The sequence below is a fragment of the Tasmannia lanceolata genome, unplaced genomic scaffold (assembly GCF_043159265.1).
Source record: "Tasmannia lanceolata isolate RefF3 unplaced genomic scaffold, GAP_Taslan_0.1 ptg000008l, whole genome shotgun sequence".
NCBI lineage: Eukaryota > Viridiplantae > Streptophyta > Magnoliopsida > Canellales > Winteraceae > Tasmannia > Tasmannia lanceolata.
Genome location: NW_027518685.1, coordinates 21592462 through 21616936, shown reverse-complemented (window position 1 = coordinate 21616936; position 24475 = coordinate 21592462). Strand labels below are relative to the sequence as shown.

Genomic DNA, 24475 nt, shown 5'->3' with positions numbered 1-24475 from the left:
GTGAGGTTGCCTGGCCTTTGAAGCACCCTCGGGCCCACCACAGTATAAGGTGTGGTTGCTAGGGTGCGAGCTTCATTTCTCCAAGTCATTTTTCACTTGCACAATGGATCAAACACCACATCCACCACACACGTGTATGATCAAGAATGTTTGATCTAGTGGGACCCAATTGGATGAAACACACCCTAATGGCCCCTATTCGTTTTGGATTTTGGACCCAATTGGATGAAACACCTCTTATTTGTTTTGGATTTTGAGAATCCATTTCCTAGTCTTATATCTGTTCTCAGATTATGACAACAGATGGTGAGGGCCCAACCTTAATTTTGAGACCAATAATCAGTTTTGGACTCGAGAGAATTTATATGGTGCCCGACCGTCAAAATTCAAGGGGCAGGGTCGCAAAACCCTGCCCTTTGATTTTGAATCTAAGTCAGACCATCTTTTTTGACTTCCCGCTGTGATTCAAAATCGAAGGGCAGGGTTTTGCCACCCTGCCCCTTGAATTTTGACGGTCGGCCACCATATAAAAACTTTGGACTTGGAATCTATCTCAATCCAAAGCATAACTCTTTATGGCTCTATTCACTTGTCTTCTAGCTGCAGGAAAAGAATCTGACGAGAAAAACTGGAAAAGAAAGGAAAGAAACTGTGAGAAAATTACGTTGTTCACTTGGCCGAGAAAGGAAAAGAAAGTATGCAGGCAAAGTGGTTTTCTCAAGAAAGTGATTTTCTCGTTCTTTTGGTGAGAAAATTTAGAGGGAAAGTACAAGAAAGTTGGTTTTCCACGTCATTATTTATATTTTCCACCTGTGTAATTCTGCTTTCCAGAGAAAACGAGTGAACAGCGTAATATGTCAAATCATGTCCAATCACGGAAAAATTTAGCTTACTTTCTTCTCCTTTCCTTTCTCAAGAAGGCAAGTGAACAAATGTGAAATTTTCTACTGTTCAATCATCAGCTCTCAAATGAGATCTTAAAAGGAGGTTTTAGATGGTGCCCGACCGTCAAGTACAGTCAAATCGTTACCACCCTCTATATCTGATCCAACATTAAGAGGCTGTTGTTGGATCAAATATCAAGGATGGTACTTCCATTGTACCACATTCACGGTTCTTAAAAGAAATGGGATTGTCACATGAAATATGATTTCCACACCCCTCTCCCCCCTCGTTCTAATAATGGTGCTCCAACTATATGAAGAGATCAACCAAATTAATCTCGTCTTGACAAACGAAAAGACAAATGACTCAATGCACATGGCATGTGTTTAGTGATCGGCATTGCTAATATGGTAGACCATCACAAGCGACAATTGGGTCCAAGTCTGATGCTGAACAGAGATCTTGCTCGTAAGGCTGTGGCATGCAAAATCAATGGCTAAAACACAAATTTAGACTATTCTTTAATCATGCTTGATCAAATATCTAGAATCATCCGATGTGGGATCAAACATCAAAGCCAAAGCTAAGCGGTGCGCGTGAAGTCCTATATTTTCAAAAAACACTATGGACCACCATCTCATAGGATGATCAACCGTTCTTTGTTGGGCCACAACTTACATATGCTATACCCTGTAATCATCTCTATAGGATGATCTAACCCTTCAATCTATAGAAGTTTCTATAATATATAGTTCCTCTACCAGTCAGTGGGTTAGAAATCATCCAAAGGAAGTGATTTTCCGCGTTCAGCATATTTACATTATGGTCCAACAAATGAACGGTTTGGATCGCTTTTTCAAAAATACTGTACTTAGTTCCGACTTCCCACCGAGGTTTTAAATTTCGACCGAAATCCGAAATTTCGGAATTTTAGGTTTCAGTCGAGAACGAAATCAAAACAAGGTTTTAAATCCGAAATTTCGGGCGGAAATTTGGTAATCCAGCTCGAAATTCCAAAAATTCAGCCGGAATTTTGTAACACTTTTTTGAAAAAATAAAAATGACATTTTCTCGAAAATTTCGGATTTCGGTCGAAATTTAAAAACCATGAATCGAAATTAGGTAAAAATCGAAACGTTACAAAATTTTGATCCAAATTTTGTTTTCCCTGAAATTTCGTTTTGCACCTGAATTTAAGGGATAAGACAAAAAAAATCTGGTTTTTATTCATTATTTAAAATTATCCCGAATTTTCAGCCGATTTTGGCCAAAATTTCGGTGATTTCGCCCAAATTTTAGACTAGATAAAATATAACGTTATATGATTTCGATTGATTTCATTCAAAATTTCAGCTGAAATTTTGGTTTCGGTGAGGACCGAAACGCATTCCGAAACCGAAATTTAAAACCTTGCTTCCCACACATCACATGAAATCTCTCAAAACTCATATATAGTAAGGGAAATGACATATCCGCCCCTTTTGATAACCAGGAACACCCCCCTGTCAGTGTATCAATGACTAAAGATGAGATGTTGTACTTATGTCAGAAGAATTCAATGCCCTGATTGCCACAGACTACTAAAGAGGGGTTGTTGAACTTATGTCAGAAGAATTCAATGCCCTAATTGCCACAAACACTGACGGGGGTGTTCCTGGTGATCAAAAGGGGTGGATATGCCCTGATTGCCACAAACATTAATCGGTTTAAACCGAAATCACCGACCGAACAGAAATCGGTCGGTTATTTCGGTTTGGTTAATACTTAATATATATAACGGTTTGGTTTCGGTTATGGGATCATAAAAATTTCGGATATCGGTTTCGAGTTCGTTTTTTAGTGCAAATTAATTTGGTTAACCTAACATAGTGTAAAAATAATACCAAAACTCATTTGTTTGGGCTGTTTGGCCTTTGGCTTTCACCCCTAAAATAATATAATATTATAATACTATAATGTTATCTAGTTGGTCCCGGTGTATTCCTCCCAACGCAAGTAAAGGGAAAAAGACCTGACGTGACATAAAGGAAGGATATTTGACCTTTTGCTATTTTCAAGAAAGAGAAAAGACTACTAGAGCACGTATGGGAGAGAGATATTAAATGCTCTTTGCAAACCCATCTAAACTTCCTCTCTTCTTATCTAATCTCCCACAGTCCCACAGTCCTCTTCCTTATGAAAAACCAGGAAGGGAGGTGTAGATTTGGTCGTTTTGCTTATGAAAAACCAAAGAAGGTGCCACTATTCGCACGCCTCCCACCTGACCCGAGGGAATTCCTGCCGACGAAGCTTCAGGTTTAGGTGAGTCCAAACCATCGTCCATAAAGGCACCGGTGGAGAGAAACCACAGCAAAGATGACACCTCTATTTCCAGTGAGTCTATGTAACTTGTATTTCTTACTCAAATCTGTCATCTGCAACCCATTTTCCCCACATCTACTTTCATTTTAAAATCTAGAATTTTACACTCGTATAATTCGGTTATAACCGAACTAACCGAACAACCGAATTCATTTTTTTTCGGTTCAAGTTCGGTTATCAAATAATTCGGTTCGGTTTCGATTATCTTTTTTCAATAACCGAAATATTTCGGTTCTGTTTAAACCGAATGAACAGCACTTTCCTATGCTAATTGAATAATCCTAGTCCATTGATCAAGGGTGATAAAAAAGAGGTCTCGGTTCATTCAATAATCAATTGTTTGCACGTCTCGATCTTGTGAAGGTATTATCCAAAGCATTGGATCTTGAACCTCCAACATCGACGGTTCAGATTAAAAAAATTTGCAGCGTAAATATAGAATGTTCAGTACCTGTTGTTATTAATTAAGGACTTGGTAAATTCGCACCCCTTATAGGATAATTCACACCCTTGATAACGTGAATTGTGGCAGACTTTAACGTTTCTCAAATCACGTCAACAGTTGTGCGAATTATCCTACAGGGATGCGAATTTATCATGTCCCTAATTAAGATAGTTTTGTTTCAAAAGTAAATAATATATTTTCCCCTTTTTATTCCTTGTGCCACTCCATACAGTGTAAAAGAGTAGCCATAAATAGACTTAGAGGGGTGTGGCATAGGAAAGAAAAGGGAGCAAATACACTTCCGTGTTTCAATTGTCATTCTCAGAAGATTATGTGACGAAAGAAAGACGCCTCGGTCCGCGGAGACCACCGACCGCCAACGCATGTTTGCCACGTGGCGAAGAATGATTGGAGAGGCTGCTCCTGCGGACTCTCACGGGACTATAGATCTGAGAACCGAAGGACAGAGAATCACAGAAGAGAGAGAGAGAGAGAGAGAGAGAGAGAGAGAGAGAGAGGTTTTAGGGGTAATGCAGCAGAAGGGGAGATTATATAACCGGAAATCAAGGAGTTTTTCAAGATCTCGCCTTGCCGTTGAAGGTTGTTAGCATTCCTTGCCTTCACAAAAGGACCTTCAGATCTCTCTTTCCCAATCTGAAAAAAACAACCTCTGTTCCTTCTCATGGCTGCTCAAGGTATACTATTATTCTCTTTCAACTTTCTGCCTCTTTCTCTCTCTATCTGAAGCTGATCTCATCTACTTTTTCTTCTGCAAATATACAGGGGAAGAACGTGCAGTACAGAAGAACTACTGGATCGAGCATTCTGTCGATTTAACTGTCGAGGCCATGATGCTCGACTCCCGCGCCTCTGATCTCGACAAAGAAGAGAGGCCCGAGGTATATAAATTCAACCATGGATCTATCCTTTTCCAGATCTACTGCATTCTCATTATTACTCGTTAGGGATATTTGAATGTTATGATTTCATGATTCGTTTTGACTCGTTTGTCTGTTTGATTATGTCTCTGGATTGATTTGTTTTTCTTGGAATGATACATTGTTTTTTTTTTTTTTTTTCTGGATTTTCAGATCTGGCTGCCATTGTCTTGATGACTAGTTATTTTAGTGACCAATCTTCTGAATGTGTTTATTGTTTGTGCCAACTGCATTGTTACCTACCCAAAACCCCAACAGCTCTAGAACTGATGGAACACATTAGGTGCTAGACCCTCTAAACTAGTCCATACCAGGCTGGATTCCACACAGTTCGTACCTAGGCAAGCCCCCGATTAGGACCGTAACATTCCACCACACTTCCACATATGCCATCCCTCGACAGCTTTTTTTTTCTTTTCAGGTAGCCCTTTCCACAGGTCGCCCCTTCTGTGGTGGTCCACTCTGTGGTAACTTCACTCTTACGGCTTTCACTTTATCTTTTTTTATTTATGAGGTAGCCCTCTTCATATTGTCCTCTCCATACGTCATCCATTCCATAATGCGGACACGTAACATGATGGTTTCTACGATACCAAATGTTAGGTACCTATCCCATACGCCAAAAGCTCTAGAGCTGACTGAACATGCTACTCTAGGCCCTTTAAACCTGTCCCATGTCATGGTGAGTCCCACCTAGTCCCATGCCTTGACAGGTCCCCACTAAGGACCGTAACACTTTTTTTTCTTCTATTCTATGTTTTCTAACATATCTCATGTTGTTTGTCCACATTAGTGATATTTTTCCTTTAATTTTTCTAGGCTGCTTCGCATACTCGTGGTTTATTTATTTTATCTACCGTTGTATTGAGGTCCAATTTTTATGTACGATGGTCTTACTTGTATTATTGGGTCTTCATCATGAACTTATGTAATCATCCATATGGTAAATTGAGGAACAAGTCATTGGTTCTTCAATGACCGAATGGAGTCTAACTATTTTACTAAGAAGGTGCTCCTAGTAAAGCACATTGATTTCTTGTTGTGCAAAAATGTGCTGAATCTTACTAATTGATGCATAAAAAATGCTTAATGCATTTGATTTTCACACGAAGCACCCCTCCCCCTCGCCGGGTTTCTTTTTCATTGTTTACTATTTTTTAAAAATTTTTATTCACCCTAAGTATACAATATATCATCATGGTAGGTGGATTTACGTCACGTATATATGAGTTTGAACCACTCAATGAACATTCAATTAAACACTTACAAAATTGCCTGTAAGAAATTTTAGCCTCTTACAGTTTTAGTAAGGTCAGCGTTAGCCTTAGCTATGCAATCATGGTTTGTTTTGCACCAGAGAATAACTGCCATAGTGTGAGACAGCAGAATATGACATGTTTCAAATCTGAAGGTGGTCGCTATGAGTGGACGGACGAACCCATATTCCGTTTCAAAAATTAAAATAGAGGGCTCAATTTTGTTAGAAGTTTAGGAGAATGTTCTAATATGTGCACGAACTGGACATATTGTTAGAAGTTTAGGAATGGCACAATGCTACGTGAGTGTATCTTTTTACTAAATCTTTTATCTCTATCAGGCACAAGGGGTTTTCTTGGCCATTTTATTCTTTGCACAGTCATATTTTGTACTGCTTTGCATAGTTACGATCACCTGATTATAATAATTTTCTATGATTTATCCAACACTTTGAATTTATTGCTGACACATGTGTTGACATTCCTTTCGACACTAGCACATGTATTGCTAGAAGTGTCAAACTTAATGTGGGCGTGTGACGCGTGTCGATATGTTCTTGTACCGTGTCAACTGCGACATTCTGTTTTATTATTTAATATCGTGTTTACCTCATTTATTATTAACTCTTATTTTATCATAAATTCTTATTTTAGCTCTTATTTTACTATTTTTTGTTGTTAACTCTCCACCGGTAAACCTAAAACCCCAAACAATTCGTATTCCAATATTATATTCATTGTATCATATTGATCTCTCTTTTTCCCTGCATATTCCAGACTGAATAGAACTAAATTAGATTTATGAATGCGTTGTAATTTGATTATTTCATGTTTATTTGTTTTAGAATATTGTTGCTAAATCCTAATATTTTTTAGTTTCTTAAATGAATACCATATTTATATTGTTGCAAATTATGATAGTAATAATTAATTTTATATGTATGTACATGTACGAGCGTGTTCCCGTTTCTAGATTTTTAGGGGTTGAGTGTCAGACATCTCATATTCGTGTCGACACGCAGCACTTTATTAAATTTTTTTCTGATTGGCTGTTGATGGCCTTTTGGAATTGTAACGGATTTTATAAGGTAATTGCTGTTATATTATGATTTAGCCAACCCGTTGAATTTATTGCTGACACATGTCGTGTCGACACTGAAACTCGTGTCGAGATGCGTCGACACTCCTTTCAACGCTTTAAATGTATTGCTAGAAGTGTCAGATTTAATGTGCGTGTCAATACGTTTGTGTACCATGTCAAGTAACATTATATTTTATTATTTAATATTGTGTTTACCTCTTTTATTATTAACTCTTATTTCATTATAAACTCTCATTTTAGCTCATCTTTATATAATATTTGTTAACTCCCCTGCCCTAAAACTAAAACCCTAAACAAACTCTTATTCGAATATTATATTCATTGTATTATATTGATCTCTCTTTCCCGCTGCATTATAGAGACTGAAAAGAACTAGACTAGATTGATGAATGCTTTGTAATTTGATTATCTCATGTTTGTTCGTTTCAGAATATAGTCGCTTAATCGTAAGATTTATTATTTCTTAAATGAATACCATATTTTTATTGTTGCAAAATATGATTGTAATAAATAATTTTATGTGTATGTACGTGTACGGGCGTGTCTTCGTTTCTAGATTTTTAGGGTTTGCCGTGTCAGACACCTCGTATCCGTGTCGACACTTGACTCACGAATCCGTGTTGACAGTTGACAAACGAATCCGTGACCGCAAATCATAGATAATTTTTGGGGTGGTAAGCCAGCCTAAGTGGAGTCTACCACGTCCGATAAATAGCGGAAGGCCCTTATGCACAGTAGAAACTAGGAAGCATTGTAATCCAATACTTCTGGGCTGCGTTGGTTTATTCCTATATATTATGTATATGTACGTGCGGGCGCGTGTGTGCATGCACGTGCATATATAATATTTATATAAGGGATTTGCTAGGGACCTTCACAGAAGGCATTTCGCAGACCGGCTGTTGCATGAGAGAGCAGCCACCTCAGATGAATTAAATGAATAAGACAAATTATGTTTGTCTTTTGAGCCTATGTGGCTTCTCCCTCATGCAACATTCGGTTCGTGAAATGCGTTCTGCGATGGTCCCGAGCAAATCCCTTTATATAATGATGCTTGAATGGAGTGACCCAAATATTTAGGCATTTCCAACCATATCAATTTTACTTACAGATTGACAAGGTAGCATGCCTAATTTTATTGGTCGTGATACTAGCGCCTCTATATGAGTACATATATGTGTTTGTATGGACACACATATAATATAAATAAATGTACCTGGAAAATTGATACCGACACACGCGCGCATACACATATATGCATATGTATTGCTGACTGTAGGGGAGCAAAATATGTGATATTTATTTTGGATATAGTATAGTACTTAAATTTGTGTAAAAAATTCTTACTTTATTTGCTCTGCTTTGTCCTTTTGTACATGCTACCAAAGCTGAAATATACTGATTCTTTGCAGGTGCTCTCTCTGCTCCCACCTTTTAAGGGAAAATCTGTTTTGGAGCTTGGAGCAGGGATTGGACGCTTCACTGGTGAGTTAGCTAAGGAAGCGGGGCAAGTTATAGCCATGGACTTCATTGAAAGTGTGATAAAGAAGGTATTTATAATTTTCTTTCTTTAGATCTTTCTTGGTCCATGCAAGTGATGCTGGAAGCAAATCTGTTAGTTTTGCTTTAGCATATTTCAATCTCAAACATCTCGTTGTTTGTTGGAACCTTGCAGAACGAGAGCATCAATGGACATTTCAAGAATGCGAAGTTTATGTGTGCTGATGTAACATCTCCAAACCTGCCAATTGCATCGGAATCAGTTGATTTAATATTCTCGAACTGGTTACTTATGTATCTGTCCGATAATGAGGTGACCTTAATTTTCTATACTTTTTTTCCACCATTTAGTACAATTGTTATGCTAATCTTTGATTTCCATTTTTTGTGCATTCAGATGTCTAAGATTGCATGAAATTCCATATTGACTGTATTAATGGCTATTTTTCCAACTATGTCGAATTTGCTAAACTTTGGCGTAACTTGCTAGAGTCAAGAAAGAGTGGGAAGCCAGAGATTGAGCTACCAGAAAACTGTTCAAAATCTGTACAAAACTAGTTCTATACTCTTCTTAACAATCTTCTCTTCAGAGAAGCATGCTCTGTTTGTTGTTGATTAATTTCAGGTCCAAAATATTCATCTAATGTGCTGCAGTCTGCACTTCAGCAAAAAATCTCTGCTCAAAATCATATATAGGCCAAGTTCTATGTTTACCTATTAAAACCTGCATTGTTTTTTTTTTTTTTAACCTTCGGATGTTGTAGTTTTTTTTTTTTTGGAATGTAATTCTGATGATGTAGTTCATTCAGAAGAATAGGTAGAAGCATAACTTTTGGCCCCCACCTTGCTATACCCTCAACCTCACCTGTTGTATCCTTTGCCGAAGGGTGAAGAGGGTCTGGCAAAGTTAGGAAGAAGTTGAAATAAGCCTTTTAAGGGTAGATAAAGAAAAGAAGAAAATTATGAAAAGAAAGGAAATATTAAGTTTGAGAGGCCTCTAAGAAAGGAGGTGTTGATTTTTTGTGCGAGAGATGTGTGTGCTTTTCAAAATTCAAACCACAATTATTTTAATATTTTCTTACAGAATTCTTACCCATACCCCACTCACTTATTGGATCGTTGTTGTAATCATATCCTAATATTTTGGAACTTCGAGTTCGAGTATACCCGTACCAAATCTTTGCATTACCCGGTACCTACCTGCACCCGTATCTTGGTAAAGGGTGAGTGTTAATATTTATGATGTTGAATTGATCAGGGTTGTGGTGTGGCTTTAGGGTTTGAAATGGCGCAAATTAGGATTTCCTGTTTAGGATTCAAATGGTGGGAATTAAGGTTTCGGTAGAGGGGTTCAAATGGGGAAGATCATTGTTCCAATGTACGGAATTCGGGTTTTGGGATAGGGTTTTTTTGGTTAGTAAGCTGGGATTGAGCCTGCGACCTCAAGGTTGAGAAACAAAGCCTCAACCATTGAGCTATAGGCCCAACCCCAGGTTTTGGGATAGGGTTTCGAATGATGGTAAATAGGGTTTCAAAATTGGTGGGAATGAAATTACAGTTTGGGGACTAGACACAGGATCTAAGATGCAACAACTCTGATAATGACGAAAAAGGAAAGAGTAGAGAAGAAGGAACAAAGGAGAGGAAAGAAATTCGTTGAAGTTGACATCCCATCACACGACCTCTATTCTTTATATATGTTCAAGTAATAATAAGTTATGCCATTAGGGCCATCTATGTTGTCACTATCTTAATAACTAGAATTAAACACAATTTAAGTTCCATTGAAATTATGATTCAAATCTGACTTGAATTTTATTAACTCTTAGTAGTTACTAATAGAGTGGTGCTACCACTTCAAAAGACTGCCAATGCAGAAAAAGCTATGTAGCTCCAAAACAGTACTAAATAAATTAAGAAAGTCCAAACATTAGAAGACTAGGTACTATAAAGGCAAATGTTCAAAATTCTCCACTTGATCCATTTCACTTATCACATTGTTTTTCATTGCGTTTTCCATAGGGTTGCAACTTTAACTGGGTTGGTTGAGTTCTTGCTTAAAAATGAATTAGTTAATGGCATGGTTTTAAATTTCGGCTGAAACGTTTTGTTTCGGCCGAAATATTTCGGTTTCGGCACAAACCGAAACGAAATTCACATGAAATTGTTTCTTTACAAGATTTCGGTTGAAATTTCATTTTTGGACTTAATTGAGACCGAAATTTTAGACATCTTGGTTGAAATTAAAAAAATAAATGAAATCATAACCATATTTTTACATGATTTCGACCGAAATTTCTGCTCGAAACCGAAACATTTCGATTTCGGTGGTGGCTGAAACCGACACTGAAACTGAAATTTAAAACGTTGGTTAATGGCTTCCAACGTGAACTTTATGTCGTATTTGCAAATAAGATTAACTTAAAATAATGCTATTTGCAAATAAGAATCGATTTGGACTCAAATTCCCAAAATTGATAACCCTAATTATTCCCACATTTCACCAGTTCTAAATGGGCTTCCTATAGTACTCTCGTATCTTTTCCCTTTTTCTTGTTATCCACATGTTCCCTTGGCTTTGTCTTGTGTTTCCCCTATGTGCCCTTTGCTTCTCTGCACGTTTGTACATGTCTGTTCCCAAACATTTCCCCAGCATTTCATATTTTCCGCATTACTTATTTTTTCTGATAAGATTTTCCTCCTATCATTTGCCGCTTCTGTTTTATCTTTTCCTTTTTCCTCATTGTCTGTATATTCCCTTGGCTTTCTTGTGTTTCCCCTATGGGCCTTTGTGTTTCCCAAACTTTGCACCTGACTTTTCACGAGCTGTTGTCCAATCGTTCATATTTTCTACATATTTATTTTTTGCCAACAGTATTCCTGCTACCAATTGCCAATTGATTGATTTTCTGCATCTCTGATTACATAATTCTAACTTTCTTATTCAGGCTTGAGCCCGTAGCTCTATTAGAAGGTACTTTGTGTCATAACCCTGTGGTCACAAGTTCAATGCCACATACCTTCTTGAAAAAGAAGCAATACCATAATAATGGAATTTGCGTTACCGCCAAGGTTTTAAATTTTGACCGAAATTTCGGGTTTCGGTCGAGAACGAAATTGAAATAGAACGAAATTGAAATAGAACGAAATCGAAATAGGGAATACTCAAAATCGTAATTTATTTCGGTTGAAATTTCGGTCGAAATTTATTTCAGGGATTTCACCCAAAAAATCTGGTTTTTGATAACTATTTAATATTTTCCCGAAATTTCAGCCGAAATTACCTAAATTTCAGTAATTTCGGTTGAAATTTTACAGGAGATAAATTAGGCGTATCTTTATTTCGACTGATTTCGACCGAAATTTCGGTTTCGTGTTGGACCGAAACGCATTCCGAAACTGAAATTTAAAACCTTGGTTACCACTATAGGGAGTTGGTAGATGATCTTGGGAGAGATGTGTAGGGAGAGCTACCTTTGTAGGATGGATAGTATTCTGTTGTGGTTGGCAGTGGGTATTTCCGATCATGAGTTATTGTTTTCTTTTCTGTTTTGTGGGGTATTCACTTTCTATCTCTTTTCTCTCATGACGATAAAGTTGCTTGTTATCAATCAGTAAAGAAAAACATGGCATACTTGCAGCATGTATGATTGCTGGTTGGCATTGTATTGAATTGGAAGCATTGATTGCAACCTGATTTAAGCATGTGGAGCATCAAAGTTGTTTTGTCTTGCTGACTGTGTGGTTACCATCATGTAGAAAATGCCAGCACCAGTAACCCACTTTTCAAGTTGGTGTTGAATAGTGACGTGTCATGATAAACGCATGTTTTTTGTGCTGTGGATGTATTCTTTTTGTAATAGGGCTTCTTTGTTGCCAACTTAATTGTGTTCCATGCTAACAAATTTCATTAACTCCCATTAATTAAAATATGTTAGGGACTGTTACTTTGTTTTTATGATTCATGTCAGTATCTTTGTGTATTGACTTTGGGGCACTCTAAGCATCGCCTGCTCTAGTGCAAAAGGCTTTCCCGCTCGCCTCAAATTTAGTTCACGCTGTGGGACCCATGCTCTGCATCATGAGGGATTATCTCCGTATAAAAAGCCTTCTCATTGCCTCCCCGCAATGCTGGGGCGAGGGATTCACCCTTTTCCATGCGTGACGAGGCTTAACATTTAGTTTAACTTTGACACGGTTACTATTGCACACTAATTGTATATTATGGTTCAAGTGAGATCTGGCTTTTGTGTTTGTTGTGTTTCTGGTGTCATCATTGGACCAACAGCTGGACATATACTTTCTAATAATTTGTATTGTACTATGGTGTGACCAACTTTTTTGTAATTTTTTTTTGTGGGGGCAGGTTGAGAATCTTGCCGAAAGGATGGTCAAATGGTTAAAGGTTGGCGGGTTTATTTTCTTCAGAGAATCCTGTTTTCATCAATCTGGAGATTCTAAGCGAAGAAACAACCCAACACACTATCGGGAACCAAGGTTTTATACAAAGGTATGCGTTTTACTTTCATCCTACTTGTGTTAGATTGCCAAGCTTGTCATTTTATGTCTGTTCAACCAGTTCCTTTTTATATGAGGTTGATTAAATTCTGTTTAACTTGTTATGCTCTACAACAACTATGGGTTTTCCTCAGTTACAATTTTGGTGTGGGGTTGATGCTGTGCGAAAAAGGACTCCTAATTTTGCATTTTGTCAGTATCAAGCTCCTTTCATATCCAAATCAGGTGGGCCTGGTGTCTAAGTGGTGTAGGGCACCTCTCTTGATGTCACGGGCTCCAGTTCTGTTTGCCATCATGATTTTGTCTCCTGTACCGTCTGCTAGTCAGATACTCAAGTGATATGCCATGATGCTTGGATAAATAATTAGATAAAAGACCAGAATAAAAAGAAATAATTAGAAAAATTAAATTTAATAACGTTGAAAATGATAAAACATATGTATATTTTTTAGATTTCACTAATCTTTTTTTTTTTGGTGAATCTTCGACTCTGTAATGCACTGACATATCCAAGGACCATCTTTTCATGAGCATGTGTTTTCTTCATCATATGTAAATATATAAATGAATATTTAGGGCACAAAAGTTATATCGCACACTGTGTCTATTAATGCCATGTCTATTCCACATCTCATACCTACATCTTTGTTCCATCGTATTGGTTACAGTTCACATACGATTGATAGACAAGCAGAACTCACTGTGATTTTGTGCTCCTTGTGTTCATATATGCCTTCTAAAATGGAATTGGTTTGCCTATCAGTTTACTGATTTATGATTTATTTAAATGCAGATTTTTAAGGAATGTTATATGCAGAATGGCTTTGGGGATTCCTTTGAACTTACTCTAATTAGTTGCAAGTGTATTGGGGCGTATGTAAGAAATAAAAAGAATCAAAATCAGGTAGGTTTCTATTCTTCATTTTTCAGTTCCCTTCCTCCTACTTTGGTGTTAATGAGACCCTGAACCACTCAATGGCTCTCATATGATTTTCTGTGTAATGTAGATTTGCTGGTTGTGGCAAAAGGTCAATTCAACTGAAGATAGGGGGTTTCAGAGATTCTTGGATAACGTACAGTATAAATCTAGTGGCATATTGCGCTATGAACGTGTCTTTGGAGAAGGTTTCGTGAGCACAGGGGGAATTGGTATGCCAACTGACAACTCTCATCTAGCTCCTTATTGAATTTTATACAAATCAGTATCTGCAGCCCTAAGGACCACCAGGAAAATTTTTCTGGAGCTTTTCTCTTAATTGAATTTATTAACCAGTTTATTGGGTGCTTCTCAGATCAACTCTTGCTAATCTATGAGTTTACTTCATATCTCATTTTTCCAAAGTGCACTAATGGAGTGTTATTGGGCAGATACAACAAAGGAATTTGTGGAGAAGCTGGAACTTAAGTCTGGACAGAAAGTTCTTGATGTAGGATGTGGTATTGGGGGAGGTGATTTTTACATGGCTGACAAATTTAATGTTGAGGTGGTTGGCATTGATCTCTCCATAAACATGATTTCCTTTGCTCTTGAACGTGCCATTGGGCGTAAGTGCTCAGTTGAATTTGAGGTTGTTGACTGCACCAAGAAAACATATCCCGAAAACACGTTTGACGTTATCTACAGTCGTGACACTATTCTCCACATACAAGTATGTATCCTCTTAATAGTCTTGCTAGGATTGATTTAACATTGATGTTGCAAAGGTTACTTAGATTTATCCTTGACTTGCATGACTGTCAAATTACTAGCTCTTATTTCGGGCAATTTTTAGAATTTTGTGGTGGAAAATATGCATTGTATTAAGATTCTTGAAATTGCTTGTTTTGTTGAACCATTTCTTCCTTTTGAGAATATCAACTTTGACGTGTTGATGTGAGGATGGAAAACATGGACACATATGATAAGTTGGCCCTGTCAAATTTGACTCACTCGTTCGAATTATTGAGATTGATATTCTACTATAGTGCATATAATGATAATGAGCATATACAACATATGAACCGATACTTGGTTATATGTTCTGTAGTTGCTTTGCTTATATTTGAATATTTTCTAATGCAATAGAATATATTTATGAAATTTATCAGGTTAATGTGTTTGTTCTAATCGCATCATATATTATGTATGATATACCACTGTTATAAGAGCAAGAATATGATAAAAAGATAATGAGAGCTATCTTTATTCATAATTGGATAAAACTACATCACCGTCCTTAGTTAATCTACTAATCAAGGGTAAGAGGAACTGAACACTTATCTTAAAATGAAAATTGTACAAGAAAGATATTGTCCATCCAGGTGCCCAACTATTCAACGCTACACACAAATTGGAGAATGGATGTGAATCATCCTAGCATTCCACAAGGTGCGCATAATCTATTATAACCAACTGGGTAAACATGTCAACCCTCTGGAATGACTTCACATATGGAACCTCAATTTTCTTCTTTTTAGTTTTCTCTCGAACATCGAATGAAATGCATGATTACTGCAAAACAACAAAACCAATCGTAGTCAACAAATGCTTTATCCACATCATTGTCATTGCAGTATGAATATGATCCATGAGATATTCAGCCTCAACCAATCAAGGGTAAAAAAGGAACTAAACACTTAATCTTGAAACGAAAAATGAACAAAACAGAACTTGATTGAAACTTAATTATTATGTAGAAAATCGAAACTATTATGTAGAAAATTGAAACTTAATTGAACTTTATTGAACTTGAGTATACTAAGGTTGCATGATAGAACTCATCAAAGAAAGTAAGTATACATACAAAACTAAGTTATAGGGGCCAGTCTCCAGACATCAGAGATATCACTTTTTTTCAAAAAAATTTGACTTATTTGATAGCTATGTCTACAAAGACTACAATACATCGAAAATTAATGAACAACATAATCAAAGTCACCAAAGCCAAGAGATGAAGACAAAGAAATATAGAACGTAAGGTATAAACTGGTTATGCCTAATGCATGGATTCCAAATCAATATCCCTACCATTCATTCAAGAAGCCAGACATCGCAAACAAATTTTAGCACCCACTTAAGGTGCCAGCTATTACCCAGATCTGTTTTTATTATCTACCTATTTATGTATCCCATCTTCATCTTACCTCCAATAACAACCACACTGCTTGGGCCATGACAAGTAATTCAAACAATTCAGCTTCACAAATGTGATTTGGATGCCATGATTTTCTGACCAAGCCAATCCCTTGATTCCATTTCTCTCTGATTAGATTGGAGGTCTAGGGGTAACTTTTGTATCACATTTACAAGTCTAGGTTTCATTTCCCTCTGATTAGATTGGAGGGCTAGGGGTAAATTTTGTCTAACATTTAGGGGCCGTTTGGATACGCGGATTTTAGAATCCAGGTTTTTAGTTTGAAAACAGTGTAAAACATGATCAAGCTGCTGTGTGCTGTCATGACAGCATTTCTTGGATTTTAAGTAAGAAAACTAGGTTTTAGAAATCTCTCCCACATCCTGAGATTTCTAAAAACCTGGAAACATGGGATGAGCTGCTACTCTCTTGCTGACGGAAAGAAGGGCGAGAAATCAGAAAACGATGGCTGGTCCGCTTCTTCTCTTGTCTCTCATCTACAATTTTGAAGAAATCACGGATTCTAAAATCCGCATAGCCGTTTGGATACACGGATTTTAGAATCTTGGATTTCCTCAAAATTGTAGATGGGAGACGAGAGAAGGAGACTGGCCATCGTTTCTGATTTCTCGCCCTTCTTTCCGTCAGTAAGAGAGTAGGAGATCATCCCATGTTTCCAGGTTTTAGAAATCTCAGGATGGGGGAGAGATTAGGGGTGCAACTCGGGTCGGGTTGAGGTCGAACCCGACCCGACCTGAGTTCCAACCCGACAAGGTTCAACCCGACCCGACCCGAAGAACCCTTTTTGCCAACCCGAACCCCACCCAACCCGAGATTTTTAGCTTAAAAAATAAAAAAAATTTTAAAAAAAAAGTCAGGTTCACTCTGGTCGGGTTGCCCAAGCCTTCAACCCGAACTCAACCCAACCCGACTTTTTCCTGGGTTGAACCCGTCGAATTCGGGTTGAGCCCCCCCAAGTTACACCCCTAGGAGAGATTATTAAAACCTGGATTTCTTACTTAAAATCCAAGATTCGAAAAAGAAGTGAAATTCTATTTCTTCTTTTTTCAGGCTTAGGTGGAAATTTTGGTATGGTAACAAGATCTGCCACTAACAGTTAGCAGATGTTTTGACTGTTGCATTAAGACTCTTTCTGCTGTTAGTGGTTAGCGGTATGGTTCTAGAGTCTAGTTGGGAGATAATCTTGGTTGCGTTATCAGTTTTTTCTAAGCAGGTTAGGTTGAAAGGTGGGCTGTATTTTGGGTGTTTGGGTGAGTTTGTTGGTGATGATCATAGGTCTATGGGAGTGCGGTTTCCTCAACAGTAGGTTGTCTGTTTAATGGAGTTACTAAAATTTTTCAGGAGAGACCATGGGAGCGAATTAAATGATGAAGTTCCTTGCTAAGCTTGAGAGACTTTTTGTCTTTTGCTTTATGAGGCATTTTATTATGGTAGTCTTTTAGATGAAATGTTTGTTTGGGTTGATTTATCAAAATTTCTCCAGAGGAAGTATGTGAGTGACTGAATCGAGGTAGATCTTCACCAAGCTTCAAATACTTTGGCCTTTGCTTATTGAGGCATTGATCTGATCATGGAAGCAGTGGAGCATATGCAACGAAGTAGATTCCCATTAGCTTGAGAGAACCTGGCCTTTCGATTTTGGTGGCATCTTTTTGTTGAGTCATTATTTGTCCTCGGGGAGTCTGTAGCTAAGAAGGACTGATTGTTGGTTTGCTGGGAAGCTTGTAGCCTTGTTTGCTTAGATGGTTTTTGCAGTGGAACTGGAAGGATTGATTAGTTATCTTTATTTTAGGGAAATGTTATCAGCACTACTGTATTTTGATGAGGGCACTCCTCACTTTATTAAAAGTACGGTATGGCCCGCACCATAAGATGATCCAAACTGTCCATTAGATGGGCCACAGCCTAAATAGGTTGCGTCCCAAAAATTATTTCCATAGGTTGATCCTAACCCTCCGATCTATAGAGTGTTAGGATCAACCCTCTAACACTCAGATCGGAGGGTTAGGATCAACCTATGGAAATGATTTTTGAGGCACAACCTATTTAGGCTGTGGCCCATCTAATGGACGGTTTGGATCATCCTATGGTGCGGGCCATACCGTACTTTTAATAATGTGAGGAGTGCCCTCATCAAAATACAGTAGTGCTGATAACATTTCCCTTATTTTAATGTAATTGTAAGTAGCTTCTAGTCTTGTTCTACCTTACGGTTCAGGAATATGCTCTTGACCAGATGCTATGTAAATGCAAGCTGGGACCTCTGGTCCCCAATGTAATTCTCATAGTATAAATATACTTTTGTCAACTTTCAAAAAAGAAGAAGAGAGAAGTGAAATTCTCTCCCTTCTTTCCATCAGCAAGAGAGTAGAAGATCATCCCATGTTTCCAGGTTTTTGAAATCTCAGGATAGGGGAGAGATTTCTAAAACCTGGATTTCTTACCTAAAATCCAAGATTCTAAAGAGAAGTGAAACAGGTGATCTCCTTCTCGTCTCCCATCTCGGATTTCGAGGAAATCCAAGATTCTAAAATCCGCGTATCCAAACGGCCCTTTTTCAGTCCAGAACTATAGACTACTTGAGTAGGAATCAAGTGCTCATCAGCAGGTGTGTTATGTATCGTGCTGTTGAGAGGTCAATTATTCATTCATTTTGCCTTTGTAATTGAGATATGGTGCTCTCTGTTTAGCCCCTTCAAGGTCAAATTTTGAGGGTTCGATTTTAGTATGGGTTTCAATTATGATGGAGCTATACATGTCGCTTTGGAATTGAAATTTTTGTGGAAACCCCGTAAAATTACGAAAACGTATGAAAACATACGCAAATGATGAACATATAAGATAAAACATCAGGAAGTGCTAGAATAAGCAGACATACACACTAAAAACCATCACATAAGCAGAAACAATCTAAATGGTTTAACAACATCAAACATCTAGTGACATGCATTGTTGCACGTCTGACAATTCAAGGTGGTGTGGGTATTGCATGCCCGCATTGTAGTGCTGGTTGAGGCATGGGCCTTCTCTCCTTAGTGGAGGATTGCCCTTTCTGCCGTCTTATGGATGGAAGGAGAGGAAACATTGAATTTTCAAGGTGGTGGAAAAATTGATGTGCTACCTGTCTCAGATCTTCTCCATTGACAGGTGGCCAGTCATCGTTGATGATTTCAGTTGTGCTTCCAAATCTAACCATTGCTTTCCTTGGGATGCCCTTGGCTCGAGCATTCTTTGCCAGGGAGGCCCTTACCTATTAAGTAAGTCATCCCCGCCCCCAATGATCCTTAAGTTCAACTTTGATGGTTTGAGTTGGGAATCTGGGCCCTGCCAGTATTGGAGGGATTCTTTATGGGCATGATAGAGAGATAAGGTGGGCGTTCCTGAGCCTCATTGAGTTGATAGATTCTAATGAGGCAAAAGTGCTTGTTCTAAGGAATTGTATCCTTCTCATCGACCCTTGATTTGATGGTGGTTGAGGGAGACTCCCCTAATGTTATTTGTTGGGTTACTGCTAGGAAGTATTTTCCTTGGAGATTTGCTGATGCGGTAGAGGAAGTTCTGGATCATAATGAGGGCCATGTAATCACTTTTCAGCCATTTATCTGTCCAATGCTGATGGAGGCTCTTTGTCTTGGAGTGTGTTTAGGGACTTGTTAGATGTCAGTTCTTTGTTTCCTCTTAAGGAGCCTGACTAAATTTGGCTTCTCCATTTTTATTTTTTCTCTAATTATTTATACCATCTGGGTCATGGCTTGTTCTATTTTTTTCTTTAATGATAGTTTCTGCACCATAAAAAAATAATAGACTACACCAAACAACAGCCACAATATTATTTTCAAGGACAAAGAAAAGGATAAAACTTAACAATCTTCACAAATATGATGAGGTTCACAAATATTCCATACACAGCCTCCCTACAACACTCAAGTCCGACGTCCAACATCTATAGATCATGAAAATTCAATGTTGCACTGAAAAATGTGAATTTAGTAGCATGTTTTCAATACTTAATGGATGAAAGAGATACCAGGACTTCTTGGACTCTTATAAAAATGATTTGTGAACACCAAAATCTAAGAGACATATTCCATTGCAGAGATTCGAACAATTTACTACTATCTGAGATCTAATTTTTACATTTGCTAAAAGAAGAGAAAAACAACAAAATTTATGATAACGCCTAGAAATCAAGGGCTTTCATTGCACACCACTTTTGACCCTTAAAGTGATGGTCGACTGTATGGCAGCTAATGTCACCTGTACAACCCTTGTCAACACAAGGGCCCACTTCAGATCACCTCAAGCTGTAAACAAGATAAATCTTGTTTGTAGAATTGATTCTTGGTTCAGTGAGGTGATTTGAAGAACATATACTTGTAGATCTAGATGTTTCTTTTAGGCCTACTTGATACCATGTTAGAAGGCAAACAAGATACTTAGAGATTGAATGTTCTCTATGCTCTCTAATATTTATTAATAATGAGCCGAGATAGCATAACTGGCCTTGATTAGCCAACTAAACAAGGGTAAAAACGAGAAATATGCAACTGAGCTTGAGGAATGAAGTGAACTTTATACACACAGACCAATTGATCGATCCAGAAATGAAAATCCGTTTTAATGAAATGCAGAAAAGCAAGCTTGCATGATACATGATACCACTCTATTTTTGTTCAATAGTTTGGTGCGTTGACAAGTAGTGGGCTTCAATGTTCTGATTCCTACACAAAAGTAGATAGCATTCTGTATGTGTCATGTGTGTAGTTTCTTTATATAATGATAAATATAGGGAAACGATATCAGCACAACCATATTTTGATATTTTCACAAGCCATTGTGTCTTTTAGTATTTAAAGAGCTGTCAAAAGGTTATTACATTTCCCAAAAAAGCTTTCACAGGCCAATTAAAGAAGAAAAGACAGCTGGGTTTGTGCAAATACCAAAATATGTTTGTGCTGATAACATTTCCCTAAATATATGATGCAATTTCATCTTGAGTACTGTTAAACAAAGATTTAACTCGAGCTCAATTGAATCTAGATGAGTTACTCCAAGCTGTGAGATTGCACGGTTTTCGATAGGACTGCTACTTATTGGTGAATCTAACTTGGTGATTCAGACTTGTCATGATCTACTTTTTGGACCATGGTTGTTTGCAATAGTGTGAGGAGCTAACTGGTCTACTTCCACATGATGTTAGCAACTTTGTTAACTTTGCATTTAATGGTGTATTTTCAGGACAAACCCACGTTATTCAGAAATTTCTTTGAGTGTTTGAAGCCTGAAGGTACAGTTCTTATCACTGATTACTGCAAGAGAGCTGGACCTCCTTCAGCGGAATTTGGGAATTATATTAGGCAGAGAGGATATGACCTGCATGATGTCGAAGCTTATGGTCAGGTATGTTCGCATCTGAATCCACCGTTGGTTTCATATGCCTTGTCCTTTTGATATTGTTAAAAGTATAAAGATTTAATAACACCTTGTCCAATGGCTTAAGCTTTTGGAGTAATTGGTCGTTTCACATGGTATCAGAGCCAAAGGTCCTGAGTTCAAACCTCCTTGATAGCAAAAATCCACATGCAATGGCCAAACACAAAAGAAGGGCCACATGTGCCATATATAGGCCAGCCCTAAAAAGAGGGCCCACATGTGAGGGGGATTGTTGAAGTATAAAAGATTAATAACGCCTTCTCCAACAGCTTAAGCTTTTGGATTAACTGATTGTTTCACAGATATGATTACTCACCGAATGTAAATATGCATTTATGGCCAGATGCTTAAGGATGCTGGTTTTGATGAGGTTATAGCAGAGGATCGAACTGATCAGGTTCCACTAAGCACACTTACTGACTATTTTAATTTTTATCTCTATTCTGAAGCTAATTTGGCTTTCAACCATGTTGCAGTTTGTAACAGTGCTGCAAAGGGAATTGGATGCTGTTGAGAAGGACAAAGATGCCTTCATCTGTGATTTCTCCGAAGTATGTCTTATTCCTATAAAGTTGATTTTCATCTGCTATTTGGACATTTTACTGGTTTTTTAATGAAACATGATGGTTATGAAATGCTAATTGATGTTCAGGAGGATTACTCTGAAATCGTTGATGGGTGGAAAGCAAAGCTTCGGAGGAGTAATTCTGGAGAGCAGAGGTGGGGACTGTTTATTGCCAAGAAGAAATAAATCAACTGTTTCTCTAGTGAACAATTAGGAGGTTGGTTTTTAGTTATGCATTTAACTAGAACATGAGACCTTGATAATAAATGGGGACTGAAAAACTCCCCACAACTTTAGCCGTTTTGTTATTGTCTTGTTACAAATGAAACTTTAACATTTGGCAGTGGGTAATATGTTTCATCTTATTGCAAATGTAACTTGAATTCTAGATTTAAGAGTTTGCAGAAGTTGAATTCTTATAGAGGTAAGTATTAAATTCTTCTTCTTTTTATTTCCTTGAAACCCACGGGCAACCCAAGAGCGGGTGAATTGGGTTTTCAAAAAACTTTTTGACTTAACTAAAATATTATTTAGAGATTCAATAACTAATTGCAATAAGGTAACTACAATTAAAGTCAATCGCAGGTTTAAGAAAGATAGAAATTAACACACCACACTACAAAGAAAGAAAACAACAGAAGAAATTGCACCCGTCCTTTCATAGTGGTTCGGCCAAGAAATCCGCTTCTTGAGCCTTTACTATCTTCCAGTTTCCTTACGGGTGGAAACCCAACTGGAACAAGCTTCTTCCCAAGCTTCCTTTCCTCCAAAGGGTGGGTTGATATGGTGTCCCTTCCAGCAAGTACAGTGAACAAGAATGAAAAAGTACAACAACGCCTCTTCCCTAGGCTGATGTACAGGTAAAAGCACTCTCTCACACCTCAAAAAGAATTACAATAGAGGCCTATTCTAGTCTCTCAATAGAGAGAAAGCTATGACACGCTAGAGTAAGAGGGGATGTGAGTTTTACACTTGAAAATGAGTTCTCAGATGATGAACAAGTGTGTTCTTGGATGTTAGGATTGCATAAAAGTTATAAATAAATGAACCCAAGATCATTCTTTATTGCAAGACCTAAAATATAGCCGTTTTAGGACACACAATGGTTGGTACAGACAAATGACAGACATTCGCCCGATTAGCCGTTGGGATCTCCAAATTTCCGCAGACCCTATAGGGTAGACCGTGTTGATTCAATGGTAGCCTTTACAATCTACGGTCGTCTGTGGGGCTATCCCAGGATTTGTTTTATAAATTTTACCGAAGGTCGTGTTTTGTCGTCCACATGCTCATGGTCGACTGTTTGGAGTGCATATGACCCTATAGTGTTTGGGCTCCACATTGGCCATCATGACTTTGGTGCACTTGAATTTTCAAAGCCTTTTAGATGTTTTTAACCATTTCAGTGTGCCAAGACTTGCAAGACCTATGAGAAACTAGTTCCATTGTGGGTAATGTATTTGGGCTCAAAGCCCTACGAACTCTACGTTTGGAGGATCTGTGAATTATAGTCTAAGAAAAGAAATAAGTTTCTTCATATCTTCAATACTTCAATCTTGGACGGTCGCTCCAGGGGGATCTTCAGGATTGGCTTCGGCTTAAGCTTTGGCTTTGGCCATAGTCTCACTTAACCTTTGGCCTTTGCTCTCGGCTTAGAAAGTTACACTTAACCAAATCATAGCATTAGTCCATAGGTTTAAACTGATAATCAAGTTGGGTTTGTTAATATCAAAACATTGGTTTCCTAAGTGCACTGTTGAACCCTTGGGCTAACAATTTCCTTTCATCTTTCCCTTCTTTTCTGAAGCACAATGGTTGAATTTTCATAGAGATAACATCTCACAATTTGTTTAAAACTAAGAAAATATTAAGAATCAATCTTTATAAAATATCGTCGAGGATAGAGTAAGAAGAAACACTGAAGCAAAAGAGAAAAATCCTAAGCAAAATGATGTAAAAGAAGACGAAAAATAAGAACAATAGAAAAGACCAGAAAAGGACAAAGATGCTGCCGTTCTTAAAAACAACGAATATGCAATATTGCGAAAAAACAAATTTATTAGCTCTAAATTGCCTTTTGCCTCTCCAAATTTTTTATAGCTCTATGTTTACTTTTTACGGCTCTAAATTGCTTAGCAAATTTACCGCTCTCAAAAGCCAATTTAGAGTAGTTAATTTGCTTTTTTTCCTTGACAATGCATATTAATTGTTAGTAAGAATGCAATTTAGAATCGTAAAATTTAGTAAGATGGAGAAGTGATATATTGCTCCCTTTTTCTTCCCTAGGTCACCCTTTTAGTGTTAGTAATCAGTTATCACTATTTTTGTTAGTTGTTGC

At 37.6% G+C, this 24475-nt stretch overlaps 1 protein-coding gene across 1 annotated transcript; it reads left to right on the top strand.

Moving 5' to 3' along the window:
* The first annotated feature begins 3037 nt into the window (after positions 1–3037).
* LOC143884788 (phosphoethanolamine N-methyltransferase 1-like) lies at positions 3038–22558 on the top strand. Its single transcript, XM_077388573.1, has 13 exons — positions 3038–3258; positions 3924–4386; positions 4475–4590; positions 8400–8537; positions 8663–8800; positions 12854–12997; positions 13799–13909; positions 14013–14154; positions 14374–14654; positions 21378–21539; positions 21916–21969; positions 22049–22123; positions 22225–22558. The coding sequence occupies exons 2-13, from the start codon at positions 4374–4376 to the stop codon at positions 22321–22323; spliced, it is 1473 nt and encodes a 490-aa protein (XP_077244688.1). The 5' UTR covers positions 3038–3258; positions 3924–4373; the 3' UTR covers positions 22324–22558.
* The last annotated feature ends 1917 nt before the right edge of the window (positions 22559–24475 follow it).

Bases quoted from the DNA above. Each gene is read 5' to 3' on its own strand.
- LOC143884788 (XM_077388573.1), top strand. The intron at 13,910-14,012 runs GTAGGTTTCTAT...TGTGTAATGTAG, and splicing joins ATAAAAAGAATCAAAATCAG to ATTTGCTGGTTGTGGCAAAA. The intron at 22,124-22,224 runs GTATGTCTTATT...ATTGATGTTCAG, and splicing joins TCATCTGTGATTTCTCCGAA to GAGGATTACTCTGAAATCGT.